Source organism: Equus asinus, chromosome 28 (genome assembly GCF_041296235.1).
Source record: "Equus asinus isolate D_3611 breed Donkey chromosome 28, EquAss-T2T_v2, whole genome shotgun sequence".
Lineage (NCBI taxonomy): Eukaryota > Metazoa > Chordata > Mammalia > Perissodactyla > Equidae > Equus > Equus asinus.
The window spans coordinates 20,894,247-20,918,229 of NC_091817.1; the positions used below are offsets into that span (position 1 = coordinate 20,894,247).

The 23,983-nt window shown below is 35.4% G+C and overlaps 1 protein-coding gene across 4 annotated transcripts in view; it reads right to left on the bottom strand.

Moving 5' to 3' along the window:
* The window catches only part of RPGRIP1L (RPGRIP1 like), a 97,670-nt gene that overhangs the window by 66,638 nt on the left and 7,049 nt on the right, over window positions 1-23,983 (bottom strand). For 3 of the 4 annotated variants that reach the window (XR_011499041.1, XM_070500578.1, XM_070500579.1), the window contains exons 4-9: window positions 22,998-23,296; window positions 19,521-19,623; window positions 18,052-18,195; window positions 7,055-7,160; window positions 4,958-5,104; window positions 3,276-3,349 (exon numbers count right to left, since the gene is read on the bottom strand). Coding sequence is in view for 3 of the 4 variants with exons in the window: in XM_070500578.1 (XP_070356679.1) it covers window positions 3,276-3,349; window positions 4,958-5,104; window positions 7,055-7,160; window positions 18,052-18,195; window positions 19,521-19,623; window positions 22,998-23,296 (873 nt within the window). In the remaining variant the exon portion in view is untranslated. Of the gene's footprint in view, window positions 1-3,275; window positions 3,350-4,957; window positions 5,105-7,054; window positions 7,161-18,051; window positions 18,196-19,520; window positions 19,624-20,549; window positions 20,671-22,997; window positions 23,297-23,983 lie in introns of those variants that run through there. The other variant, XM_070500580.1, reaches the window with a different exon arrangement.

Genomic DNA, 23,983 nt, shown 5'->3' on the forward strand with positions numbered 1-23,983 from the left:
ATTGGGATATTTCCCTTACTGAAGGAAAAATGGTGCCCCAAATGTACTGGGACCGATTTCTGGGAGGCACAAAGTGCTCAGATTTGATCACATGAGCTTCCGTGACACCGAGAAGACTGCAGGGGACAGGTGCTCACTTTACAGAAATGCAGCACAGAGTCCACGGGCGGTCAGCAGCGCTCCTTTACATTTTGAATATTAGATGACTAGCACGTTGTAAAAACTTGATTTACCCAACTCTTAAAATGGTTAATATCATCTTCAAAAACTAGACCAATGGATTTTTCTAAAAAAACAGGCATTGGATTAGTGTCTCTCAGGGAGTTAGTATCTTAAAATTACCGTTAACAGATTCTCTGGATCCAATCTCAATTGACTGAATTCATTGGATGGTGGTGGGGCGTGGGGAGGAGGGCAGGTGGGCAGGCTCCAAAGGGGTGGTGGCACTTGCCTTTTGCTGTTTTCCAGGTTATTCACAGACATTACAGTGGAAGGACTACTGCATTCACCAGTTATATCACCCTGCAACTAGACCAACTGCAAAAATGGGACACAGCTTTCCTACCTTATAGTATAGATCTTCTCTCTGACCAGGTAGAGAGATTTAACTGCAGAAAATGTATTCTGAATTTTTAAATTGAACATTTCTTAAAGTTATACTTATTTCTTGGCATTGTATAAAAAAAAATTTAGCATATTAAAAAAGGCTCATACCAAATGCTAACATGAGGGTTTTATCTTACCAGATGATTCTCTAATATGTCATATGTCAAGTAATAAACACATTCAAAATTTCATTTGAAAAAGGAAGATGAGAATGCAATCTGCAAATCATATTTTTCTCCTGAAAATGAGCCAATTCTGAATAACAAACAAATGCTCTCCTTTTAAAAACATGCTATCACTATGACTAACCAAATGGAGTATATGCAGTTTTTGATGAGCATTAGTTGTTGGCAATGATGAATAACAGTGCAATGAAACACAAGAGCTGTAAAGGATCTTACGGGCGATGTGGATTTTCGTAGAGTTTCTCCAACTATGCTTCTGAAAACATATTATACATTTAAAAAAATTGTATTAGAGAATTTTATAGTTCTATTTACTACCATGTGTGCTTGCTGGATTTTGTGCCTAAGTGACATTAATTTTTTTCTGACACAAAATGTTTTGACATTCATTACACACATTTACTTCAATACACCTCACACAAAATTCAAGGGTAAGCAGCATAATCAAGTCTGTTTTTAACGTGACAGGAGAAAAATGTAGCTCAAGCATAAAACACTAAAAAAAAAAGCCCTTCAAAGTCAGATTTCCACTCTTAGATCATCTTCTAATATGGAAAGATAAAGTTTCATGGTGATACAGTAAATATGAGAAAAACATGTCTTTCTCAAAATTCCATTTATGCATTATTCGCAGCTAAGTTTAATGATTTTTATTCCAAGAAAGTATGTTCAGTAAATCCTCAAATTGGAGGGAAGTAGAAAACGTATAAGTAATGGCCAAATGGCACTTATTTTCTTGTATTAAGACTATGTTAAATTATGTGAAATTACAAGACCTTCAAGATAAATATAAATCAATAAAAATTTCTGAATGTATGACACTCCCATTATTCCATGAATGTTTCCTTTTCACATATAACATTCCCAATACAATTAAAGTCAGAGAGAGTGAAGCACAGGGGAAGAAATTCAAGTTTTAGAGTTAAAAGAATTGGGTTTTAGTCCTGTCCTGGAGTCTCAGGAAGGCCGTGTGACTCTGTACGAGTGTCTTCAGTTTTCCCGAGTCTCAAGTCCCTCATTTATAAAATATGGGGATAACATTATTTTCTCTGCCATACAATATGGTGGTTGTGTGATCTATATACTGAAATTTAAATTTTTCTAACACGTAACTACCGAATACTTAGATATATATCAATATAAACCTATGTACTGTTCTATACAGATGGAAATATAAAACAGGAGATATAATAAATGCTTTAGATAAAATTAATCAGGGCTAATGAGAGAAGACTAGAAGAAACCCCTAGAGCCAAATGATCTGGAAGGGGGTCCAAGACAAATCCTACATAAAGATTTTTAGCCAGTTTATCTTGCTGCAGAGCCCCAGATACGATTTTAACTGATGTCTGAACCTACTATTAGTAACCCTTAATATAATGAGCCACTGTGCAAGGATCATCAACACCAGGAGGTAAACAACATAGATAATATACACCACTGGAACGATGCCCAACATTAATTCAAGTATCTTTTCAAAGTAAACCAAAATAATAAGCGTATGCCCACACTCTTTAGGTACAATTTGTTTACCAAATGTCAATTTAGTCTAAAATATACAAAACATAAGGCATACAGTTAAAAAGTTAAACTTATATTTGTAGATCAGTTGGCTATTTTCTGATGTTTGAGAATATCATCATTAGAAGCAATTGTTGACTATCAGCTGCAACATATATATTTCAATATATTTCAATTTACTTTCATGTAAACCTGTGTCATTTATCAGTCTCATATCCTGAAAAGGCTTAAAAATACACACACACAGATATCTGTATCACTTGTCTAAACTTAGCTGTGGAGTAGAAGTTTGCTTCTAACATTATCAGAAGGGATTAATTTTTTAAAATACCACAGTTATGCAGGAGATTAAAAAACAAAATTGAAGCAGCTCTTTAAAATTCATCTTGAGCTAGGATGCTTGTGTTTCTCTTTATAAGGAACGGAGACGTCTGTAAGTGAACACCTCTGCTTCCCGCCAACAGCAGCACTCTCAGCCAGCAGGCTGGGTAGCCCAGTGGAAGCTAAAGGGCTTGGAGAGACCAAAGAGGCTCACATGCGAGCTCTATTACTCCATGGCCTTAAGAATGCAGGCAAGATACTTAATTCTGGTTTATTTTCATTGTCTGCAAAATAGGCTTTTATAATACCTACATTCCCAGGTTGTTGTGAGGAGTTTATAATAATGTATGTAGAATGTTTAGCACAGGACCTGCTAGCTTTTAGTTTGTGTTCAATAAATGATAGCAGTTGTTACTGGCAACAAAGTGATATAGTTTTTTCAGTAACAAGCTACCACTCAGGTTAACGAACTTATAACCAATGCCTAAGAAAAGCTTATTTTTCTTTTATAACATATATATATATTTCTTACAACCATCTGTTGCTAATTCTTTAATCAATATTAGATATGCTGACATCCAATGCTTTGATATAAAAGACCTCAAACAAGAGAGTGAGAGAACACATGGAATCATGATTTACCTGTTATAAAGTTTATCATAGTTTTCCTTTAAAAGTTCCCGTTCCTTTTCTAAATCCTTAATTCTATCCTGCAGCTAAAATGAAAGGAAAATTACACATTAGGTGATTATCATATAAAATCTCTTGGAGGTAAAAAAAAAAAAACATGAGAGGAGGCTAACATGTTTCACTCTTGATTTCTAAATTGCAGCTGCTAACTAGCCCACTTACAGTGTCTATTTTTTTTTTTTTTCTGCTGAGGAAGGTATTTGCCCTGAGCTAACATCTGTTGCCAATCTTCCTCTTTTTCTTTTTTTTTTTTTTTGCTGGAGGAAGATTAGCCCTGAGCCATCTGTGTCAATCTTCCTCCACATTAAATGTGGTTCACTGCCACAGCATGGCTGATGAGTGGTGTAGGTCCGTGCCCGAGATGTGAACCTGCGAATCCCAGCCACTGAAGTGCAGTGCCCCAAACCCAATCACTACCCGACAGGGTCGGTCCCATTACACTTTCTGTACTTAATTTAGCATTGATGTCTTCCAAGTTGTTAAGTAAACATGAATTAATATTTCTGTTTTAATTTAGTAGAAACGTATGGACTGCTTTATGGGCAACATGTGCCAAAACTCATAAAGAATGTGTTAAAAGCTTGCTGTTAAGTCTGGGGAAACATAGTATTTTTCACCTTCCTCCCTGATGATTACACCGTTACATTCATTTTGTACTAATTTCCAATTGGCCCACAAAAAAATAAAAGGAGTGACTTTTCTCTCAGCTCATGGTTCAAGCACATTGTGTCAATCACTATTTACTCTGAAGATACAATTTCTCATGTTACTTGAAATTTATAAAAAGCCAGTAGCACATCCTGTAAATAAATGAATAAATAAAATTGTATACTTTGTTTTATCCCACAGAAAAATATTTTTAGAAATAAATTCATGGAAATAATTATAATCTATATGACTAAAATGTAGTTTTCTGAATTTATTTCTAGTATTTATGTTTAAGTTTTATTCACCAGTATGTTTTGTAGTTACAACCTTTTCCCACGAATCAGAGTACTCTTAAAATTCATTTCCATTCTCAAAATTCTCTTTTGATGCTAATATGAGACACAATAAGATTCTCCCAAGATCAGAACAGAAAGTAAGCATCTTATTTCATTTCCGTTCTCTTTAAGAACAAGTTTAACAGACTACACGAAAAGATTGTGCTAGCTGGGAGACATGAGTAGCAAGAATAATAGGAGGATGAATTTTCAAACAATTTCTCAGAAAAAAAAACTAAATAATTTCACGAAATTGCTGATGTTGCAGAACAGAACATCTTTCTCCTCAAAAACAGATACGCTCCTATAACTTGTTTTGGTGTCTTAAATCACTAATAAGATCTTAAGGGTAAGAGAGTTAAATTACACAGGTAATCTGGCATCAGTTTCAAAATGTTATGCTTTCTTTTTCCTCAAGGTTATCCGAATTCTTTAGGTAAACTGTGGATCTCAAGCACATTTCCAACTATTTTTAAGCAGTGATTTCCCACACACATAATATACTGACTATATTTTGCTGTGCTCAAAGTACCACGCATGTAGTTTAGAATTTTTAAATAAACATAATATTTGAAATGTCTCTATTCTGCTTTTTCAACACAGTGACAGAAAAGTTTTAATGCAAGGAATGGCTAAACTCTGGGAGCTTACCTCTTCTATTCTTCTTTCGGAAAATGTCATGGAATGTAATTGTTTCTCTAGACTGCAACATTTTAAACGCTGCTCTTTAAGCTGCATATTTAGCTCGTCTCCATTTGCCATCAACGCATCATGGCTGATCCTGAGAGTTCTTTGCTTCTAAAAAACAAAAAGATAATCTTTTCAAAGTTATTTTTTGGATTCTGCTTTGAATAAATGATCACAATTTTATAAATGAATTTACTCCTGAAGTTCAGGTTAAACAGCTTATTCTTCACCTCACAACGTATTACTTGTCCGTGAGGGACACACTTGACCTAAGTGTATCATGAGGAAGAAAACACAGGGCTGTCTTAGCACAGAGTCACATAACGTAAGCCGTTTTTGTTCTTTATTTTCTCTTAGTTTTTGACTTGTTGAAGTGACCAGGGAACAAATTCGTTTTAGCAATTAACTTTTTTCTTTCTGCTGTGGTTACAGTGGTTGAACATGCTGTCTAAGAGTGATGTTGCATGGGTCAAAAATAAATGCTGACCACAGATATTCAAACTGAAAGGATCTGTCACCATACCACAAGAACAGCCTTGGAATGTTAGCTTCTAATTTTAACACAATTAAGATTTTCAACTTAGTAAAATAGTTACTAAAGTCTTCCTAAGTTTTAAAATGGCCTATTTATGAATATGTTTTAAATTCAATTTTATACACTTAAATGCCACACACTTCTTTTATAAATAAAAAAAGGTGATTAGACTATAGTCTTTTCATGGAAACCATATGACCATAACATGTAATGCCTCATCTGCTAATTAAAATCACTTAAGTTCTACTGCAGTTCTTCTTCAATCCTTTAAAAGAAACATGGCTACTGAGTTCCTTGAGCCCAGTTTTTGTTAATCTTGATATTACTATAGAAGGCTATCTTTAACCTGCTTTCTCTGGGCTTTCTACCTCATTGAAGGTGTCGGTCTGAACCTCTCAAATCTCTATCCAATGTCAATCCTCAAAAGAGGTAACTGTGCTATATCGCAGACTTCTTACTGTGAGTATTTAAACAAATACCTGGCATCACTGTTAAATGGAAATCAGAATAGTCAAAGTGATAAAAAATGTAAAATCACTTTTTAATTTCTTTCATAATTCATTTTAGAAATGGCTTTCAACACACATATTTTTAATCTGCCTCTTCTATCTATTTGCAGATAGCAATATTATTTTCACTCTCTAATTAGCCTCCTCTCTTTCATAAACTCTTATTTATATGGAAGGCAATTATTACTTGACATTTAAAGAGGTTCCTGCAGGATGGAAAACATTACCCAGAATATGGGTGAAAAATGTTTATCTAATTCAATCATAAATTTAGGCTTCAGATGACCCTATGCTTTGCATCAATTTACTGCTTTCCTTGTCCCAGTACTTCAAAGGAAGTACTGCTGAATATGAATTTTGCTCATCTGGAATGTTTTGGAGTTCATTAATTCCAGAACCTATGTTAATTATGCAGTGCCAATAAACAGGAGCCCTCTGATGGCACATTTCTGAGGGGCCATAGTCCTTGTTAAAACAACCATGGGGAAGAAGAGCCCCAAGTACATCAACCTGAATGATTAAGATTTAAAATAAATACACTGATAGGTGACATGATAGGTACTCAAATACGTTCTGATAATAGTAGTGACAAAACAAAACAAAACATCAAAGAAAGATTTACCCCAATCTGATTACTGACCTATTCATAACTTTGACCTATCTTGGGGAGCTGAAGATACATGCAAATACATCTAAATCTTCAGTGCTGTGTGTGCATATGAATTCAGACAAAAGGAGTTAAAAATAAATGTTCTTGGCATGAGATGACTTATGATAAACATCTTTACTATTTTAAGATGACACAGATATTTACAAATAGTCCAAGCAGTTAGTTATTCCTTTAGTTATTAAGTTATAAACAAACAGTAAATGAAAGTAAAATTATATACACTTGAGAATAAAGAGAGCAATCTTTAAAAACTTTTTCGTATCACAACCATTCTAAAGGCAACTTGAACACTACTATTGAACTTCTGTATCTATGTATTACCATAATAAAATAAATGATCACAGTACCTCCTGAAGCTGAATAAACTTTCCTTCCATTACTGAGAGAGCATTGCTTTTCTCCACTAGTTGCTTATGTAGCTTAATCATTTCTACGTTGTCCCGAATGTTTGACCTTGAACGACGTGTTTAAGAAAAAGAGAGACAGAGTGAAAAAATGCAAGGTAAAAGAAAAAAATCTGTGGTACAATCACAATTTTTCATTGAATGCTATCTAGAAAAAATGTACATATTTGCATATCAATCACTGAGGTTTTCAGTTTATTATGCACTTAGGAAAGATTTATTATTTAACACCAACAACACTCATTCTTGAACTTTCATAAAAACTCAGGCTTTCAGAGTTTGAAGGGAGCCCCAGATGTGACGACTTGTCTCACATCCACAATAAGTGACTGAGGGAGTGAAATCATTTTGCAGTTTCCTGAAAGCACAAAAGGACATCAGTCTGTAGCACAGAAATCGTTCCACTACCAAACTCCAGACTCATTTTAAGGAGGACGACCGTACAACTTTTCCCTAAATGAAAAATATGCAATACAGCCACTCATCTTCTCACCGCTCCCTCAAAATAAATGGTATCATAAGATTACCATTTATTGGCGTTTCCTCCTGGAGTTTAAACTTTTCAGAATATTTCCAAAAAAAGTGACCTAGCATTTTCTACTAATAATGCCCAAAGCTGGCATCTAAATATGTTGCAGATGTGCCTTTAGCTGTAAGAGATCATTTAACGTCCACAGGGTATACAGAAACTCTATATGCTACAATACTAGTTTGTATTTTTTCCTACTGAGATTAAAGCAAATGTAGAATTTAACAGGAAGATCTTGTTAAATGTTAATCATAGATCTAAATGAATACCTGTTTTCAAAAGGCATTTATTTTCCTGACAGAGTTCCTTAATTAAATAGGTTTTGCATTCAAAAGTATTTCAAAAATTGTGAAGGTCGGTATTAGACTTCATTTTTTTAAGAAAAATAAATCTGAAAATTTTAAATTCAGAAAATTATTTCAGTATTTAAAGTAAGTAATTTTACTTCCAAAACTGATCTAGCGTACACATATTGGAAAAATTGTCACAATGCCCTACTGGAACCAGAAAATGGACTACAAAGCTCACACATCTGTAAGCCAGCTGAGGACTTGAAATACTTAATTTTTCTCTTTGCTATTTGCAAGTTCATTGCATTTTGGCTTTGGACAGTTAGTTGTCCTCACACAGAAGATAAACAAGTCTAAGTCCCTGCATCTGGCCCAGGGTACAGTCTTAACACAATGTTAAAATAATTATGTGTCTAAAGCATGTTATCTAGTAGTTCTGAGCACACGGCCAACAGCACACTCACTATTATTCCCCTTAGTATTATCTTTACTCACTAAAACAAACCATAATAGGAAGGGAAAAATATATTTGAACTAGATCTAAAGAAAATATTCACAATTTTCTTCATATTTAGAAGTCAAAATATAATTTATCTGTTTTCCTCAAAATTACTCGGTTTGACCACTCAATAGCGAGTGGCATTTATTGATATGGAAGGACAGAGTACTACTCAAATAATTTCAAATCTTTCTTATATTTTCACTTACACCTGATATTCTATTGTCTTTTTTTAAAGTATGTTAATATTTCCAAGAAGATACATATATATCTTATATATAGCAGATATATTTTAAAATAACTATTACTTAGTAACGTTAACAAAGAATTAAGCCCCAATAATCCATTCAGCCATAGAGGGGTCATAGAAATAACAGGTTTCAGTTTTGAATTTTCTGTGTGAGGCAGAGACCAGTGAGTATCTTTCCGAAACTTTCAGTGGTTTATGCTTTCTTGAATATTTTCCTAAACTCCTTGGAGTTTAAACTTTTCAAAATATTGCCAAGAAAAGTAACTTACTATTTTATACCAATATATATAATATTTAAAAAATAGTTTTTTGTAATTTTATACTAATAAATATAATAATTCATTATATACATAAAATAATAATGCCCAACAAGTGGGCACAAACACAACATAAATAGTACTTAGAAAACAGCAATAATAATGTGGTACTTTATTTTTTAAAGGATTTTATTTTTCCTTTTCCTCCCCAAAGCCCCCTGGTACATAGTTGTATATTTTTAGTTGTGGGTCCTTCTAGTTGTGGCATGTGGGATGCTGCCTCAGCATGGCCTGATGAGCGGTGCCATGTCTGTGCCCAGGATCTGAACTGGCAAAACCCTGGGCCACTGCAGTGGAGCTCGTGAACTTAACCACTCGGCCACAGGGCCAGCCCCTAATGTGGTACTTTAAATGTCAGTTTGCCAGAGAGTACACCTATTATTGGACAATGCAACATCTCCAAGTCGTTAATAATTATTTTTTAAGTGTCAGTTTTAGGGGCTATATACATAATAGTCGTTATTATGATTGGATATTTTTGAGGGTAACAATGAGAAGGAAAGGACGACATGCTGTTAAGCTGAAAATGTTGAGTCACTAATATAAAGTACATAAAAGTTAAAATCAACAACGTGATGAATGTGGTCTGGCCTCTAGGAAAGCATACAATGAAAAATCATCTCAAACTCGACAATCAACTCAAGATTTTTACATAGCTGAAGTATTGTAAAAGAATAAAGGCGGAAGTGAGAGAGAAAAGAGAAGGAGATGTCACAAAAAGCTAACAAAGAATGTGAGAAGGATGTTGAAGGCAAGAGGGAGCTAGAATCATTGCTAAGTGGCCTGTCCAAGATCTCCATGCACGTGGAGGAAGGCCTCAGGTTGGTTTCCTTTGAAGAACAGAGACAGGGCTAATTTTAGGTGACTCCCATGTAATATTTTCTTGCCTTGTTCCATGCACTATGATGGGAACATCAAATCTTTAAGATGATGACATTCTAACACAAAGAACAATGCATAGTGAAAACATTCACATGAACGCTGACGGTCGGTCACCCACCAATTCATATATGCTGCACTACACAAGGTGAAAGGATGTACAAACAGACATCACACATACTAATTAAGTGCTTTGTAATAATAAATTTCTCAAATTTTTCAACAAGGATTTTGAAAAAACTACCAACAATTCAGTTGGAAACCGCAGTTTCTTTCTTTTTTTTACAGACATATTTAGAATTATGATCAAATCTTCTAAAACTACGAAAAGAATTGTTGGCCATCTCTAGATTAAAAACAAACTCAAATAAATTAGATTTTATGTTGAAAAAAGTAATCCAACTCAACAAGCTATGTGCCAAGTTTCTCTCATATAATTTGAAACAGTCAAGCAATAAACTCTGAAAACGCAATTTCTAATGGAAGCCTTGAAAATACTTGACTCCAGCTTTGCTACTGGGTGCCATAATAAATCCAGAAACTTAAAACCTCAGATATACCGGAGAAGGAAAAACTTTCAGTGAAGCTCTGTAATGTACGGTCTAATAGGAAAGCTTAGAAGCAAACAGTTCTGCTCCAGGGAAAGTCTCTTATACTTCATTCCCCAGACACACAACTGCCTCACCCGCCACTTGCTCCAACCTCCATCGACATTTCGTTCTTTGCTACAGTAAGGATTACAAACGTTAAAAAAAGCATAAGATGTTATACTACTTACCACTATTTACAAGGGAAGGCTTTAGAATTACAGATGCTAGGCTATGAGATTCTGGGAAGTAGTTAGGTAAAATATTTGAGATAGAATGGAGAGGCTCTTTTTGAGCAATAGTTTCAGGCTGACTAAATTTGAGAGATAAGGTTGAAGGCAACGTTAGGACTAAAAGCAACTCTACGGTTTTTTTTTTTTAAACGGCGGCAGACATTCTGTAAGTGTACTGTTGAAAGACACGTAGGTCAATCATAGCTCTTATTAGGGATACACAGATAATAATCACCAGCAAGGTACTACTTCTGAACAGGATTACGGAAGGTTGCTAGTAAATTAAAGGGCATAAGGTTCACAAAAATAGCTGAGGAAAGTCTATTTGAAAGGTAATGGTTTTGCTCAAAGCTGCTACTTGAGTTCATAGGTGAAAACAATGCTCCCTGATTTAAGATTGCATAAAGGAAAAAATTTGTGTATGTTTATTTGCTTCTGGATCATATCTTTCTAGTGGTGCTGGGTCAAAATATAAATCAGAACTCAGTATTTTCTTACTCTCAACATCCACAAGTAATGGAGGGGACAGCTATGTCGCGCTCTCTACATGCATATAATCAGTCTTATGAAAGTGGAGGGAGCGCTCTCAAGAACTGGTTGGGGAGAGGACGAACCCAAATCCTGGTTCATCACCTCAAGGGGACTATTTTGAGGATCAAGTTTAACTGATTTCAACTAGTAATGAGTAATCTGAGAATTACGTTCAATATATCAAAAACCTCAATGGGAAGTGTAGATTTACTGGCAATTAAGTTGCAAAAGTGAACTAAAGGTTTTGTATTGTTTTTAACAAGTCAGTGTAATGATACAGGTTATTTCACAACTATCAGAAGCAATGATTGGCATAAGTCTTTGATGAATTAAAAAGGGGAATAAATTAATAAATATTGCTTATTTAGTAGACAAAATCTTCCAGAAAGAGTCCTTACTGATAAAAGTGGCTGTTGTTTAAAAGGTAGGGAAGCACTTACCCATTTCAGTCTCTTCATTTCACAGTTGAGGTGGCTACCTGAGGCTCAGAGAAGTAAAGAACTTGGCCAGAGTCCTTCCCTGAGGGAGCTGACACTCAAACCCAGTTCTAAGAGAGAAATTCTTCCCACTCTCCTAAGTTGCTTCCTTCCTCTGAGATGGTCCCAAGTTTCAGCTTTCCCTCCACTCTCACGCATGCACTAATACACTAGTTACTATGCATGGTGACAATTTCTGTGACTTATATAAAGTGCTGGGAAAATGACATGCTGCTATCACGGAAAAACCTTAGATACAATTAACAACAAAAAACGCAAGGATAAAAGAAATGGTATTTGAGTGTGATACTTTTCATTGGGCAAATTCTAAGGTATTCAAAATAACAGTTAAGAGCTTGGTGAACATATTTTCAAAAGAAAGCAGATCACCTCCCTGTGCAATAGAATAATGTTCGCACGGTTATCCCCAGCCTGTTACCCTCCATCCGAGAACCAGATGCGCCCTCTAAATGAGGGGGCTGGGCAATCAGACAAATCCAAACTGAGGAGCATTCTGCAAACTATCAATGGACTGGAAAAGACTCGGGAATCACTCTAGAATAAAGGAAGCCTAAAAGACATGACAATTAAATACAACACATGATCCTTGATTGGATATTAGATCAAAACAAAACAAAAATAGCTATTAAAAAAAACAGCTATAAAAGACATTATTGGGACAATTGGGAAATGTGAATATGGACTGTGTATTAGATGATGCTACTGTATCATTCACTGTCAAATGTCTTGAATGTGATAGTTGTATTGTGGTCATGTAGGAGGATGGCCTTGTTCCTAGAAGATACTTCGAAGTATAGAGAAGGTGAAGTGATATATGCACCTAACTCTCACGTAAGAGACAGAGGGAAGGAGAAAGGTAGGGAGAGGGAGGAAGGGCTCTTGCATGAACATGCAGAATGCAGAACAGGCTTGTATCATTCACGAATACGCAAAGGGGTGAAAGGTATGTGAGTGTTCACAGCACCATTCTTACAACTTTTCTGTAAGTTTGCAATGTTTCAAAATGAAGAGCTGGGGAAGAACTCAGAGTGCCAGGAAGTAATCCTGTGTCTGTACATAGAGAGGAAAGATGAAGCCCCTGCAGCCAAGCTGCTTTTTATATTGGATGGCTCCAAAATGCCTGTTTTAAGATTTGACAGTCTGCTGTCAACCAAAGCAAGTCACAGTGTCTGAAACATTTATGGGTTAAATTTGCTCCACTGGGACATTATGGCACTTACATGATTTTTAATTAAGAAGGTAAACACCCTAACATTTACTTAAAAAACCAGTACAAACTAGTTACACATTTGGTAAGAGTATAAATATTTTTTGAGTTGAAAAAGTCAATAAAAGGTAAAACCATTCTGATTTTAATGTTCAAGTACATGTGTTCACTGGTTACTGCTTTGCATTTAATTTAAGACGGCCTTTTTAATAAGCAGAAAATGTGCATTTTATATTGTTTAAATTTTAATATGGATTTTTGTTCAAAACAACACAGACATTCAGGCTACTTGTAAATGATACAAGATTTTTTGCTAATGAGGCATTATGTAGAACATATGCAAAAATCACAACTCAGTCTTCTAAAATAGACCACAATAACAGGAAAAAACATGATTTTAATAAAAAAGAGCAGCACTGGGCTTTTACTTCAAAGCAATTAAGGGCTTTGGATAACCAAAAGTTTATGTCAAACTGATGCCAAACCAAACTGGTCTATTAAACACATACTACGAAGAGTTTCTGTAATATTCTATGAAAAGGCTCTTTCCCATAAATATCAAGCAACGCACTCTGAAGATTACAACTATGTTAGGTTCATGTTTGAGAACAAGGGGTCCAACATCCAGATCAGACTTCTAGAATTTCAAATCTGAAATAATGGACCCGTGAAAGAGTTTAAATATGTTTTCCATTTTGATTTTTCTCTACAGTAAATTATACCAAGTTTTATATTCTCCCCAACATTTTCTTCAACAGTTTTCCATTAGTCTCAAAAAAACTGCTCCACATAAAATTTTGAGCTATGTGTAAACATATAAGAAAAAAAGACCTGAAGACCCATATTTGAAGTCATTTCTTCAGTTTTTCAACAACTGCATTTCAAGAAACAATATGCTATTCACTACAAGTACCCTTCCTTCCAAGCAAATAACACGTAATTTTCAATTTTAGAAAATCAGTGAGGTGGGGTACAAATTGGTTTATTTCTTTGGCCTCTGCAACAAAAATTTCTTCACCTGTAATACTCATTTTGTTTCTACTTCTGGTTCTTTCTTTCTTCTCTTCTCTTTTTTTTGGTGAGGAAGATTGGCCCTGAGCTAACATCTGTTGCCAATCTTCCTCTTTTTACTTGAGTGAGATTGTTGCTGAGCTAACATCTGGGACAGTCTTCCTCTATTTTATGTGGGATGGCACCACAGTGTGGCTTGATGAGCAGTGCTAGGTCCATAACTGGGATCTGAACCTGCGAACCCCAGGCTGCCAAAGCAGAGCATGTGAACTTAACCATCATGCCACGAAGCCAACCCCCATCTACTTCTGATTCTTGATGTGACAAAAACCAGACTGCTATGGAGTGAACAATACAGCCTCAGGTGTTTTTATGGCAAACTCTTCTATTTTTGTATGTTGGTGTCTCTTTCTGACAATATTTATAGTCGAAAATATGTGTACCTTCTGTCTCTCTATCTCTTCTGCTGTTCTAGTCTATTGAAGGCTTTTGGATCTCCCTTTCAATTAACACTGAAAACTCTAGCTCCTAGTTGGTCAGATCCCTTCGGAAGAACAGCCAACACCATGCCCAGCTTACTCTCTGGAAACTTAGGAAACATGACACAGGAAGTCGTCTCTGATCACCTTGTACTCAGCTGTGGAGTAAAGCTGACAGGGCTGGGTCCAAGCTTGGGCTTGGCCTAAGTGCAGAATTTTTATATTCAGATAGTTTATTAAATATGGCTATTGGCAATTTACAAAGATCACCACATTCAGTGCTGGGGTCTGGTCCTTCAGCACTGTTCCTCACAAGGAGCCATGCCTTGGTTTTCCATGGAGGCTAAGTCTAATCAGTGCTTCTTCCTGGGGGGACACGGATAAGGTCTAGTTCAATAGTTCAAATTACATCTCCTCATATAAACATAATTCTCAAAAATATTCATGTTTCTTTTGTCCTGCACTTAGAAGGGTAGATAAATGTCACTAAACATATAAAATTTCATTATGTAATTTAATTTTACACATAACATTTTAGGAACAGAAATTATTAGAGATAATACTAGTTGTTTAAATCTCTGACATATAAAGCTTTTCATATATTTTTAGCCCACTTAATTTTTTTAAAACAAGTCTCATATTACGCATCTGTTCTTAGCTTTTTCAAATATTACTGTGTAAGGTTAGTTTGTTAAAGGAGAATTAAACTCTGAATCTGAAATGAAAAACTAGTTAATCATACTTGGTTTTTTCCAAATAAGAATCGAGCCACATAAGCACGATATCACATAAAACAGAAAGGGGAAAAACAGGCAGAGGCTCTGGGGCTGGTTAGAAACATAAAGGGAGAAATGAGAGAGACATAAAGGAGAGAACGATCAAGCGCAATGTGCAGACCTCATCTGGATTCTAATTCAAACAAACAGTAGAAAGACATCGTCAGGGAAGTTTGAATATAAACTGGTTATTAGACGACATCAAGGAATTGCTTTAATTTTGTTAGGTGTGCTAACAGCATGGTGGTTATGTTAAAAAAATTCCTTATCAGATAGAGATCTGTACTGAAGGATAGCCACATATGAAAGAATGAAACTGGACCACTGTCTCAGCCAATACACAAAAATAAACTCAAAACGGATGAAAGACTTGAATCTAAGACCTGAAACCATAAAACTCGAAGAAGAAAACACAGGCGGTAAGTTCCTTGACATACGTCTTGGAGATGATTTTTTTGAATCTGACACCAAAAGCGTAATTAACAAAAGCAAAAATAAATAAGTGGGACTACATCAAACTGAAAAGTTTTTGCACAGCAAAGGAAATCATCAACAAAATGAAAAGGCAACCTACTGAATGGGAGAAAATAATTGCAAATCATATATCTGATAAGGGGCCAATATCTAAAATATATAAAGAACTCATACAACTCAACAGCAAAAAAAATCTGATTAAAAATGGGCAGAAACTCTGAAGACATTTTCCGAAAGACATACAGATGACCAATAGTTATATGAAAAGATGCTCAACATCATTAATCATGAGAGAAATGCAAATCAAAACCACAATGAGATATCGCCTCACACCTGTCAGAATGGCTATCAACAAAAAGATAAGAAATAACATGTGTTGGCAAGGATGTGGGGAAAAGGGAATCCTTGTGCATGTTGGTGGGAATGTAAATCGGTGCAGCCACTATGGAAAACAGTATCGAGGTTACTCAAAAAATGGAAAAACAGAACTACCATATGATCCAGCAATTTCATTTCTGGGTATTTATCTGAAGGAAACAAAAACACTAATTCAAAAAGATATATGCACCCCCATGTTCACTGCAGCATTATGTACAGAAACGAACATATGGAAACAACATAAGTGTCCTTCTATGGATGAAGGGATAAAGAAATTGTGCAATATATACATATCTATTATATAATGGAATATTATTCAGCCATACAAAAGAATGCAATCTTGCCATTTGGGACAACATGGATGGACCCCGAGGGCATTATGTTAAATGAAATAAGTCTTACAGAGAAAGACAAATACCGTATGATCTCTCTTATATGTGGAATCCAAAAAAAGAAAAAGCTCATAGATACAGAGAACATATTGGTGGCAGGGGAGAGTGGCAGAAATGTGTGAACTGTTTTTCTGATTTGTTTTGTTTTTAGTTTAAATAAATTGAACAACAATAATAATAAAGCACTGTGCTAGATAGTAGAGGCAATAGAAACATGAAGCAGAACAGTATGTGGCCCCAAGGAATATCCAATCTAGGGATAGGTGGGAAATACCAACATGTGGAATAGCTATAACGTAAGCAAGAATAATATATGTGCCTAAGAGGTATAAGGTTGTGAGAGGGAGGCAGGACATCCAGTTAAGGTTATCAAGAAAAGACTCATGGAGGGGGCATCATTTGTGGTGGACTTTCAAGGATGGGTGAAATTTTGGTGAGTAGAGACGGGGGCTAGAGGCAAGACATTCCAGACAGAGGAGTGAAAAAAAATTGCCTTATCAGATAGAGATATATACTGAAGTGTTTAGAGGTGAGATGACATGGTAGCTGGCTGGGCTAATTAACTGAAGAAAATAAAGGTGAAGGGATAGACGAACAAGATTGGTAATATGTTGATGACTGTTAAAGCTGAGTGATGGGCACATGGGAGTTCAATATACTATTCCCTGTACTTTTGGGTACGCTTGATCCAAAAAAACAAACAAAAAGAAAAAAGTCATAAAGGGAAGAAAATAATTCAAGAAAGAATATGGTAAAAAGATAGGGGTCGGCCCCGTGGCTGAGTGGTTAAGTTTGTGTGCTCCATTTCTATGGCCCAGGGTTTCGCTGGTTCGGATCCTGGGCTCTGACAGGGCACCCGCTCATCAGGCCGTGCTGGGGCAGCAACCCACGTAGCACAAACCAGAAGGACCTACACCTAGAATATACAGCTGTGTACTGGGGGACTTTGGGGAGAAGAAAAAAAAAAAGATTGGCAATAGATGTTAGCTCAGGTGCCAATATCAAAAAAAAAAAGATAAAGTCTTGTTGGAAGCACAATGTTGAAGCACAAAATGAGTGAAAGGTATTAGGAACCAAAATATGATGAAGAAGAACGTACATCATAAAACATCAAAAATGAAGAGGCAGCAAGGAGACTACTGGAGGGCCCCACTGTCATCCATAACAATCAACAGAATTTGATGCAAATTTTGAATATTAGGCGAAGTAACATCTTTTTGGGATAAAAAAACTGGTACCATATTATGGAATTTTCTACTTTTTAAGGTTGAAACAAACTTAAATAAGGCAGGACTTATTCACAAGGCACGCCAATGGCTGAGTCCTGGTCACATGTATTTCTCTCGGTAGGTACAATCAAATGGCGTCAGAACTTCCTAAGTCTTGGTAAATGGGGCAAATGAGCCAAGGAAACAAGATGAGGCAGAGTAGGTCAAGGAGAAACGCCCATGGCCTACAGTTGTTGATAGCAGTTAGCAGGTCTGAAGCACGCTCATGTGAAGAATGTTAAGTAAAAACATGATTTTTAAACAGACTAGACTTACCCTTCTATGATAAAGTATTTTAAACTAATTTTGACCTTATCAAAGTGATATTTCTGTTTTAACATACCTTTGATCTGTAGCCTGCTGTTCTCGAAGCTGAAGAAGAGATAATTCAATTTCATTTTCTTTTCTCCTCAATTGAGTTTTCAGGATCTCAGCCAAGTGCTCCAATTCTTCTATCTGGCCTCTCTGTGACTGAATAACATTTTCTCTGGGGGAAAAAAAAAGAAAAAACCAAAAACCTTTACAAGAATTTGTAGTTTGAGAAAAATCTGCAGTATTTAATATTTAAGATCGGTACAAAGGAAGTTCTTCATAATAAAGAGCAAGCAAAAGTTAAAAATATTAGTTTAAGTGCCTCAGCACATAGTGAAATCACAGGAGATTAAATGCAACGACTCAGAAATACATACGGAACAACTCAAGATTCTGCTTTTGGAAGACAATGCTGGAGGCAATGGGTTGGACTTTAGTTCAGTTTGATTCAGTGAGTATTTATTGGTCATCTACCACGTGCTCCACAATCTAGTCACCTTCAGAGAATTTATATGCTTTTGCTCCTTCACATGCACATCTGCCTATACCACCCAAATTAATACTTCAGAGAGGGATGGCAAGAAATTTGCAAAACATAACTGAGTGGTCTCTGGCATCTATTTATCTCTGTCATGTCTGGCAGCATCCTAATGTAAGGAGCCTCAGAAAAATGGTATGAACCCTGGCTTTTCAGCTGACTAATAGGTAACAAGATTAGGTCTAGTCTTTTAGTTTTATTCTCTCATAGCCCAATCATTACTGTAACTGGTATTTAAAATATTCAAAAGAAAAATTTTAAGCCCATATTATTCTTAAGCAACTATCTAAGGTCTTTGTCTCACGTTTTCTGTTCATTCAGAATTGCTCCTTTTTGATGATCCAGGTAGGAGAAGGCCTGTAGATAAGGTGGAAGCTCATTTTTGTGTGACTCACAGACACTGAAAGCATGAGGCTTTGATTAACTGGAAAAGTAAGCGAAATGTGGCAGGGGTAACTTTTTGAAACCATAGTATGATGAAGAATGCGGTACCGTAGAGTCACAGTGAAACAAAATCTGAAATCCATATGTATTTGATAACTCCAAACTTTTTAGCCACTCCTTCCAATTCTTTTTTTTAACCACAAAAAGGCTAATTAATTCAAGATCTAGAAAAAAATTATCTGCAATTTTTCTGAGAATGAAAATGTTGCCTCTAAAGCTTATAATATTCTGAATGACTGGGCTTTATGCCATTTTTTTGGGAGGAAATTATAATAAAGAAGACTGTTCTGTAATCCTTGGATCGATGCAATAGTTCCATCAATGCAGTTGTTTAGCTGTTCATTTTCCTGGATGGATGTCATATAATATCTGTTCTTACCCCACAGATCTAGCTGTATTTTAGTGGAGCAAATTATTTGTACATAAACCAAATTTGTTTAAAATTAAGGAAAGGGAGGGATCAAAAAAGACATGATCAACAAACAAAGTTTTAAAATGACCACAAAAAGAATACATACAAATTTCTTATTTCTCCTCTGGCTTCTTCAAGTAAAGTGTTGCCATATTTTGTAAGCATGGGTTGTAGAGTTTCTGCTACAGCTACATCTTGGAATCTAATACCTAAGAATAAATTAATATGATTATAAAGTGAAATTAGAAATGAAGGACCCTTAATTTCCTATCATAAGGAAATTGGTAATATAATAAAATTTCTTGAGTACTGAGAGATACGTGTTCTATAGTACAGAGAAGCAGACATACTCTGCCAAAGGGACTGTGAGATCTCAGCCACCAGCTGGCATGAAATCAATCACAGCAGCAAGTACTGCCCGTTTAACAATTCCACTACGGAAACCGAATCACCTAGAAATAATCTGATTCAACTCAGATTTTGAACTCCTGAGGTAATTTCTGAAAGAACCAAAGTCTTCAACTCATGTAAACTAAAGTATGAAGGAAAAAGGTTTCAAAAACGTGACTTTCGTTTTTTAGTATTTTTTGATAAAAGTTTTTTGGTTTTTAAATTAGTCATTCACCTCCCTTGACCTTACCTTTTGAATCTTATCTTCAGTTGTATGACTCATAGATACTGTGAGTATAAGTCAAATGTTTCCTGTACTTTGGTGTACTCCACCTCAATAAGAAAATCCACATTTAGTCAGTAACTGGACTCCTTTGTATGGAGCTGCACTCACATGGGGCTATCCCCAAGATAGGCCTAAACAAGATGCCAGCTCCAAAGGCTAACTAACGTTTGTTAAGTCTGTGTAGTGGGCTACTGGGGGGTGTCATTTTCTATGTTTCTTTGGAACATTACATAATCCCAAATTTAAAAATAAAAATGGAAAGCAAGATGATGAACAAGCTACAAAAAAAAAAAAATGCGTATTTAAATAAAGGTAATTCAAGAAGGGATCATCAACAGGATTCCTTTAAATACAACATTTTGCTACTGCACTTAGAATACAATTTTTCTTACAAAAACAGTTACATGCAATATTACAAGCCAGGTCTCATTATTAAAAATGAGACATACTTTTACTTACCTGAGTTACTTCACACTTACAGAATAATTAAATGATGAGAATTTAAAGTAGATAAAGTATGAAAAATAATTTAGATTTTTTTTTTCATGGAGAACAGTCCCAGATATAAAGGTAGAGGAAATTCATTCTCTTTAGAAAAGTCTCCTTTCTAAAAGTGAGAATTTTCATTAGAACAATGGAATTATTGTTTGCTATTTCCAAAACTTTCAACACCTATTGCTGTAATCCAAACTAAAGAACAGAAAAGCCTCTGCCGAAAACATTAAAATAATTTACTGTGTTAAAATTTGCCAATTATACTCTTTTGTCAGTAATGCTAATTCTTAAGCTTTTCCTACATCAATTATGAAAAAACTAAACATCACTAATGGAATTAAAAAAAAAACTATACTCAAAGTATATCTTAAAACTTATAGTCTAATGGTGATTTGACAACGGTTATATTTTAAAACGTATACACTTGACAAAAATCTTTGTTCTACTGGTTCTTTACAATAAGAATTATTTCTACAATACACTGATCACACCTTAAGCCAGTACTTTTCATCCTTTATCCTGACAATGCACAAAAAGAAAATAATATTCGTACAGTAGCTTGGGCACAGGGCTGCTTGTGGCCAGAGAAGGTCTAGGGTTCCCCCCAGCCACCTCAGGCTGCGATATTTCCCACAGGTGTGGCCTAAGTCCCAGCCTCAAAGGCGGTCTTGAAGATCCATCGCTAAGGTATCGTGATGCCTTGACAACGATGCCTCAAGTTTACTCAGAAAGACAGTGGTTAAGAAAGTATTCATCACTATTTAATGCTTTGGGCAGCTTCTATGTCCTGGCCTCTCTACCCGTGAAAAAGGTCTGAACTACTTAAGAGTGTAAACACAAGGAGAAATTTAATCTCTGTAGTCACATTTGAAAAGAACTCTTTTGCTCTGTGGCTCTTTTGTTTTTTCTATAGGGAGAAACTTCCATCAAACTTCTATTTAAACAGCAATTCATAGCACTAGCTCACCATGTTAATCTAAAATTTGGGCATTGTTTTTCTTTAGTATAAAAGACCTTGGAGACCTTAGAGATGATCTTGCCTGACTACAGTCACTGATGAGAAAACTAAGGTTCAGAGAGGATAAGTAACTTTTTAAAGTTAAAATATATTATTGTGGAGCTACCATCTCCTGACCTTTTATCTAACCTGGTGGTGTCACTCCATTTTACAGATGGGGAAAATGAGGCTCTGAGAGGCCAAGTGCTATATTCCACGTAAAAAGTTAATTAGTGGCAGAATGTATTTTCTGATTTATAATTCATTATGATTCCTTTGGTTATATTCAAAGTCTACTGCCAATCTCACAGAGATAGGAGTAGCCAAGCCCTTTCATCCTGCAGCTGCCTCTCGCCTGTGTGGAGGCCTTGTTGACTTCAAAGGGACTCTGTCAAGGGAATAGATAGTGTTAACATTTTGGCTTGAGAAAAAAATAGAACAAATTTCTTTCCCTTTCTGTTCATATAGTGGTTTTTTTTTTCCTTCAATGAATTAAAATGAAAGTTTTACAGGATTTTCTATGTCCCTAAAAATGTTTGGTCTTTTTATGAAGATCAACTAGAGCTGAAGTTTTATTTCCTTCCCTAGCAGTTGAAACTAAAAAACTGCTACTTAAAGTATTTATTGACTTCACTTCATTATAAATAAAGTTTGTCTGTGGGTGGAGGGAATTGGGAAGTTTCATTAGAAATATTTACGTTGTTTATATATTGAGTCTTGTCTATGCAACTAAACTGCTTTGTAAGCTGGGTACATTTTAGGTGATTCATTTTCAAAATGAGGAAAGTAAATGACGTATGAGCATTATCGGAGATGGAAGAGACCTTTCTGATCACTTGCTTAAATCCTTTTATTTTACATGTAAAGAAAATTTAAGTTCAGGATGATTAGAAGACTTGTCCAAGGTCACCAGACAGTAAGTAGAGAAGCAAAAACCCAACTTCTTAAATCCTTAGTTATGTTCGCATCCCACTGTCACGCTGCCTCCACACAATGAGAAAGATTTAAACAATTCTGCAAGTTTTATAAAAGGTCTTTGGATGAAGAACTTAGTGTGATCATTCAAAATAGTGCCATCATTTATATGCAAACTAGCTGGCTTCCCCATTTGCCTGAGTCAACGTGATTTCCATCCATAACATAAAAAACCAACTCACTAAACTCGTATTTTAAGTAGTTTCATACATGTCTCAACATTCAATGTCTTGCTAAACAAATAAGAATCTAGGGATTCCTAAATAAAATGATCCTCACATTAATATTAATATGATTTTATCAAAAAGCAAGTCAAAAAACTATTTTTCTCTCTCTTTCTGAAGACAATTAAAAACAAGAATACAGAAATAAAACTGTGTGTGTGTAAAATAACCTATTAAAAGACTTAAATTTAGGATTTAATGTAAGGCTTATTTTACCTTTCCTGGGGCATTCCTGTAAGCCTACATTTTCATTCGCTTTTCTACGCCCAGTGTTAACACGAGATTGCACGTAATTGTATGGTGTTTGCCTGTAACTCTGGATTTGAAGCTGTTGTTTGGCTGAAATTAGTCTGTTTTTGAGGACTTCATTTTGTCTTTCAAGCTCATGAATTTTCTCTTGCAGCTGCTCAATCATTTCTTCCATTTCCACATCTCGTCCCAGCCGCTTGGGGCCGCCACCAACCTGCTCATATCTTTTCTTGTCATTAACTAGCCGTATTAACTTGGTGGCCATCCTAGGGAAATAATAAAAAGATGAAAAGGAATGTGAGAAGTCAGCATAAAATGCATTCTGTTGAAAGGAACATAATCACTGTGAAGACTTCAGTGCAGAACCTGAATAATAAATTTCAGGTTTTGATGTAACTATTACTGCCTGTGAAGAATCCTTTGATGATAATTGAAACCACTGGGCAACAATCTGCTTTATAGCACTGACAAATAACAGTTTCCTAAGGCTTATCATTTAAGGTTAGTAAAGAGAGGACACATATTTACTCCATATGTTCCTCAAATGCAATTTTTAACGCATGACCTTATGTAGGAATGCTGGATGCACTCAAATGTACCTACAGATTGTGGATGTGGTGGGTTTTATCTGCAAGCCACAGTAAGCTAAAACTTTTGAAAAGTGTGCTAAGACTATGTAGCATTTAGATGATATATTGTTTTCAGTTTCTCTAGGATTAAGACATATTACAAATATAAAAATGTTAGAATGCATAGGAACACACATAAAAAAGCCCATTGAAAAATTCAAAAGAAACCGAAAGACCCTATTAAATGTTGCTTAGTGCTCTAAAAACATGCATGTTTAAAGGTAGAAAATAATTGGATGCAAAAAGTATTATTCTAATGCTATCTTTAAATTTAGACATAAATTCTGCTTTTGACATCTCAGGAGTTTCTACCTTTGATTCTTT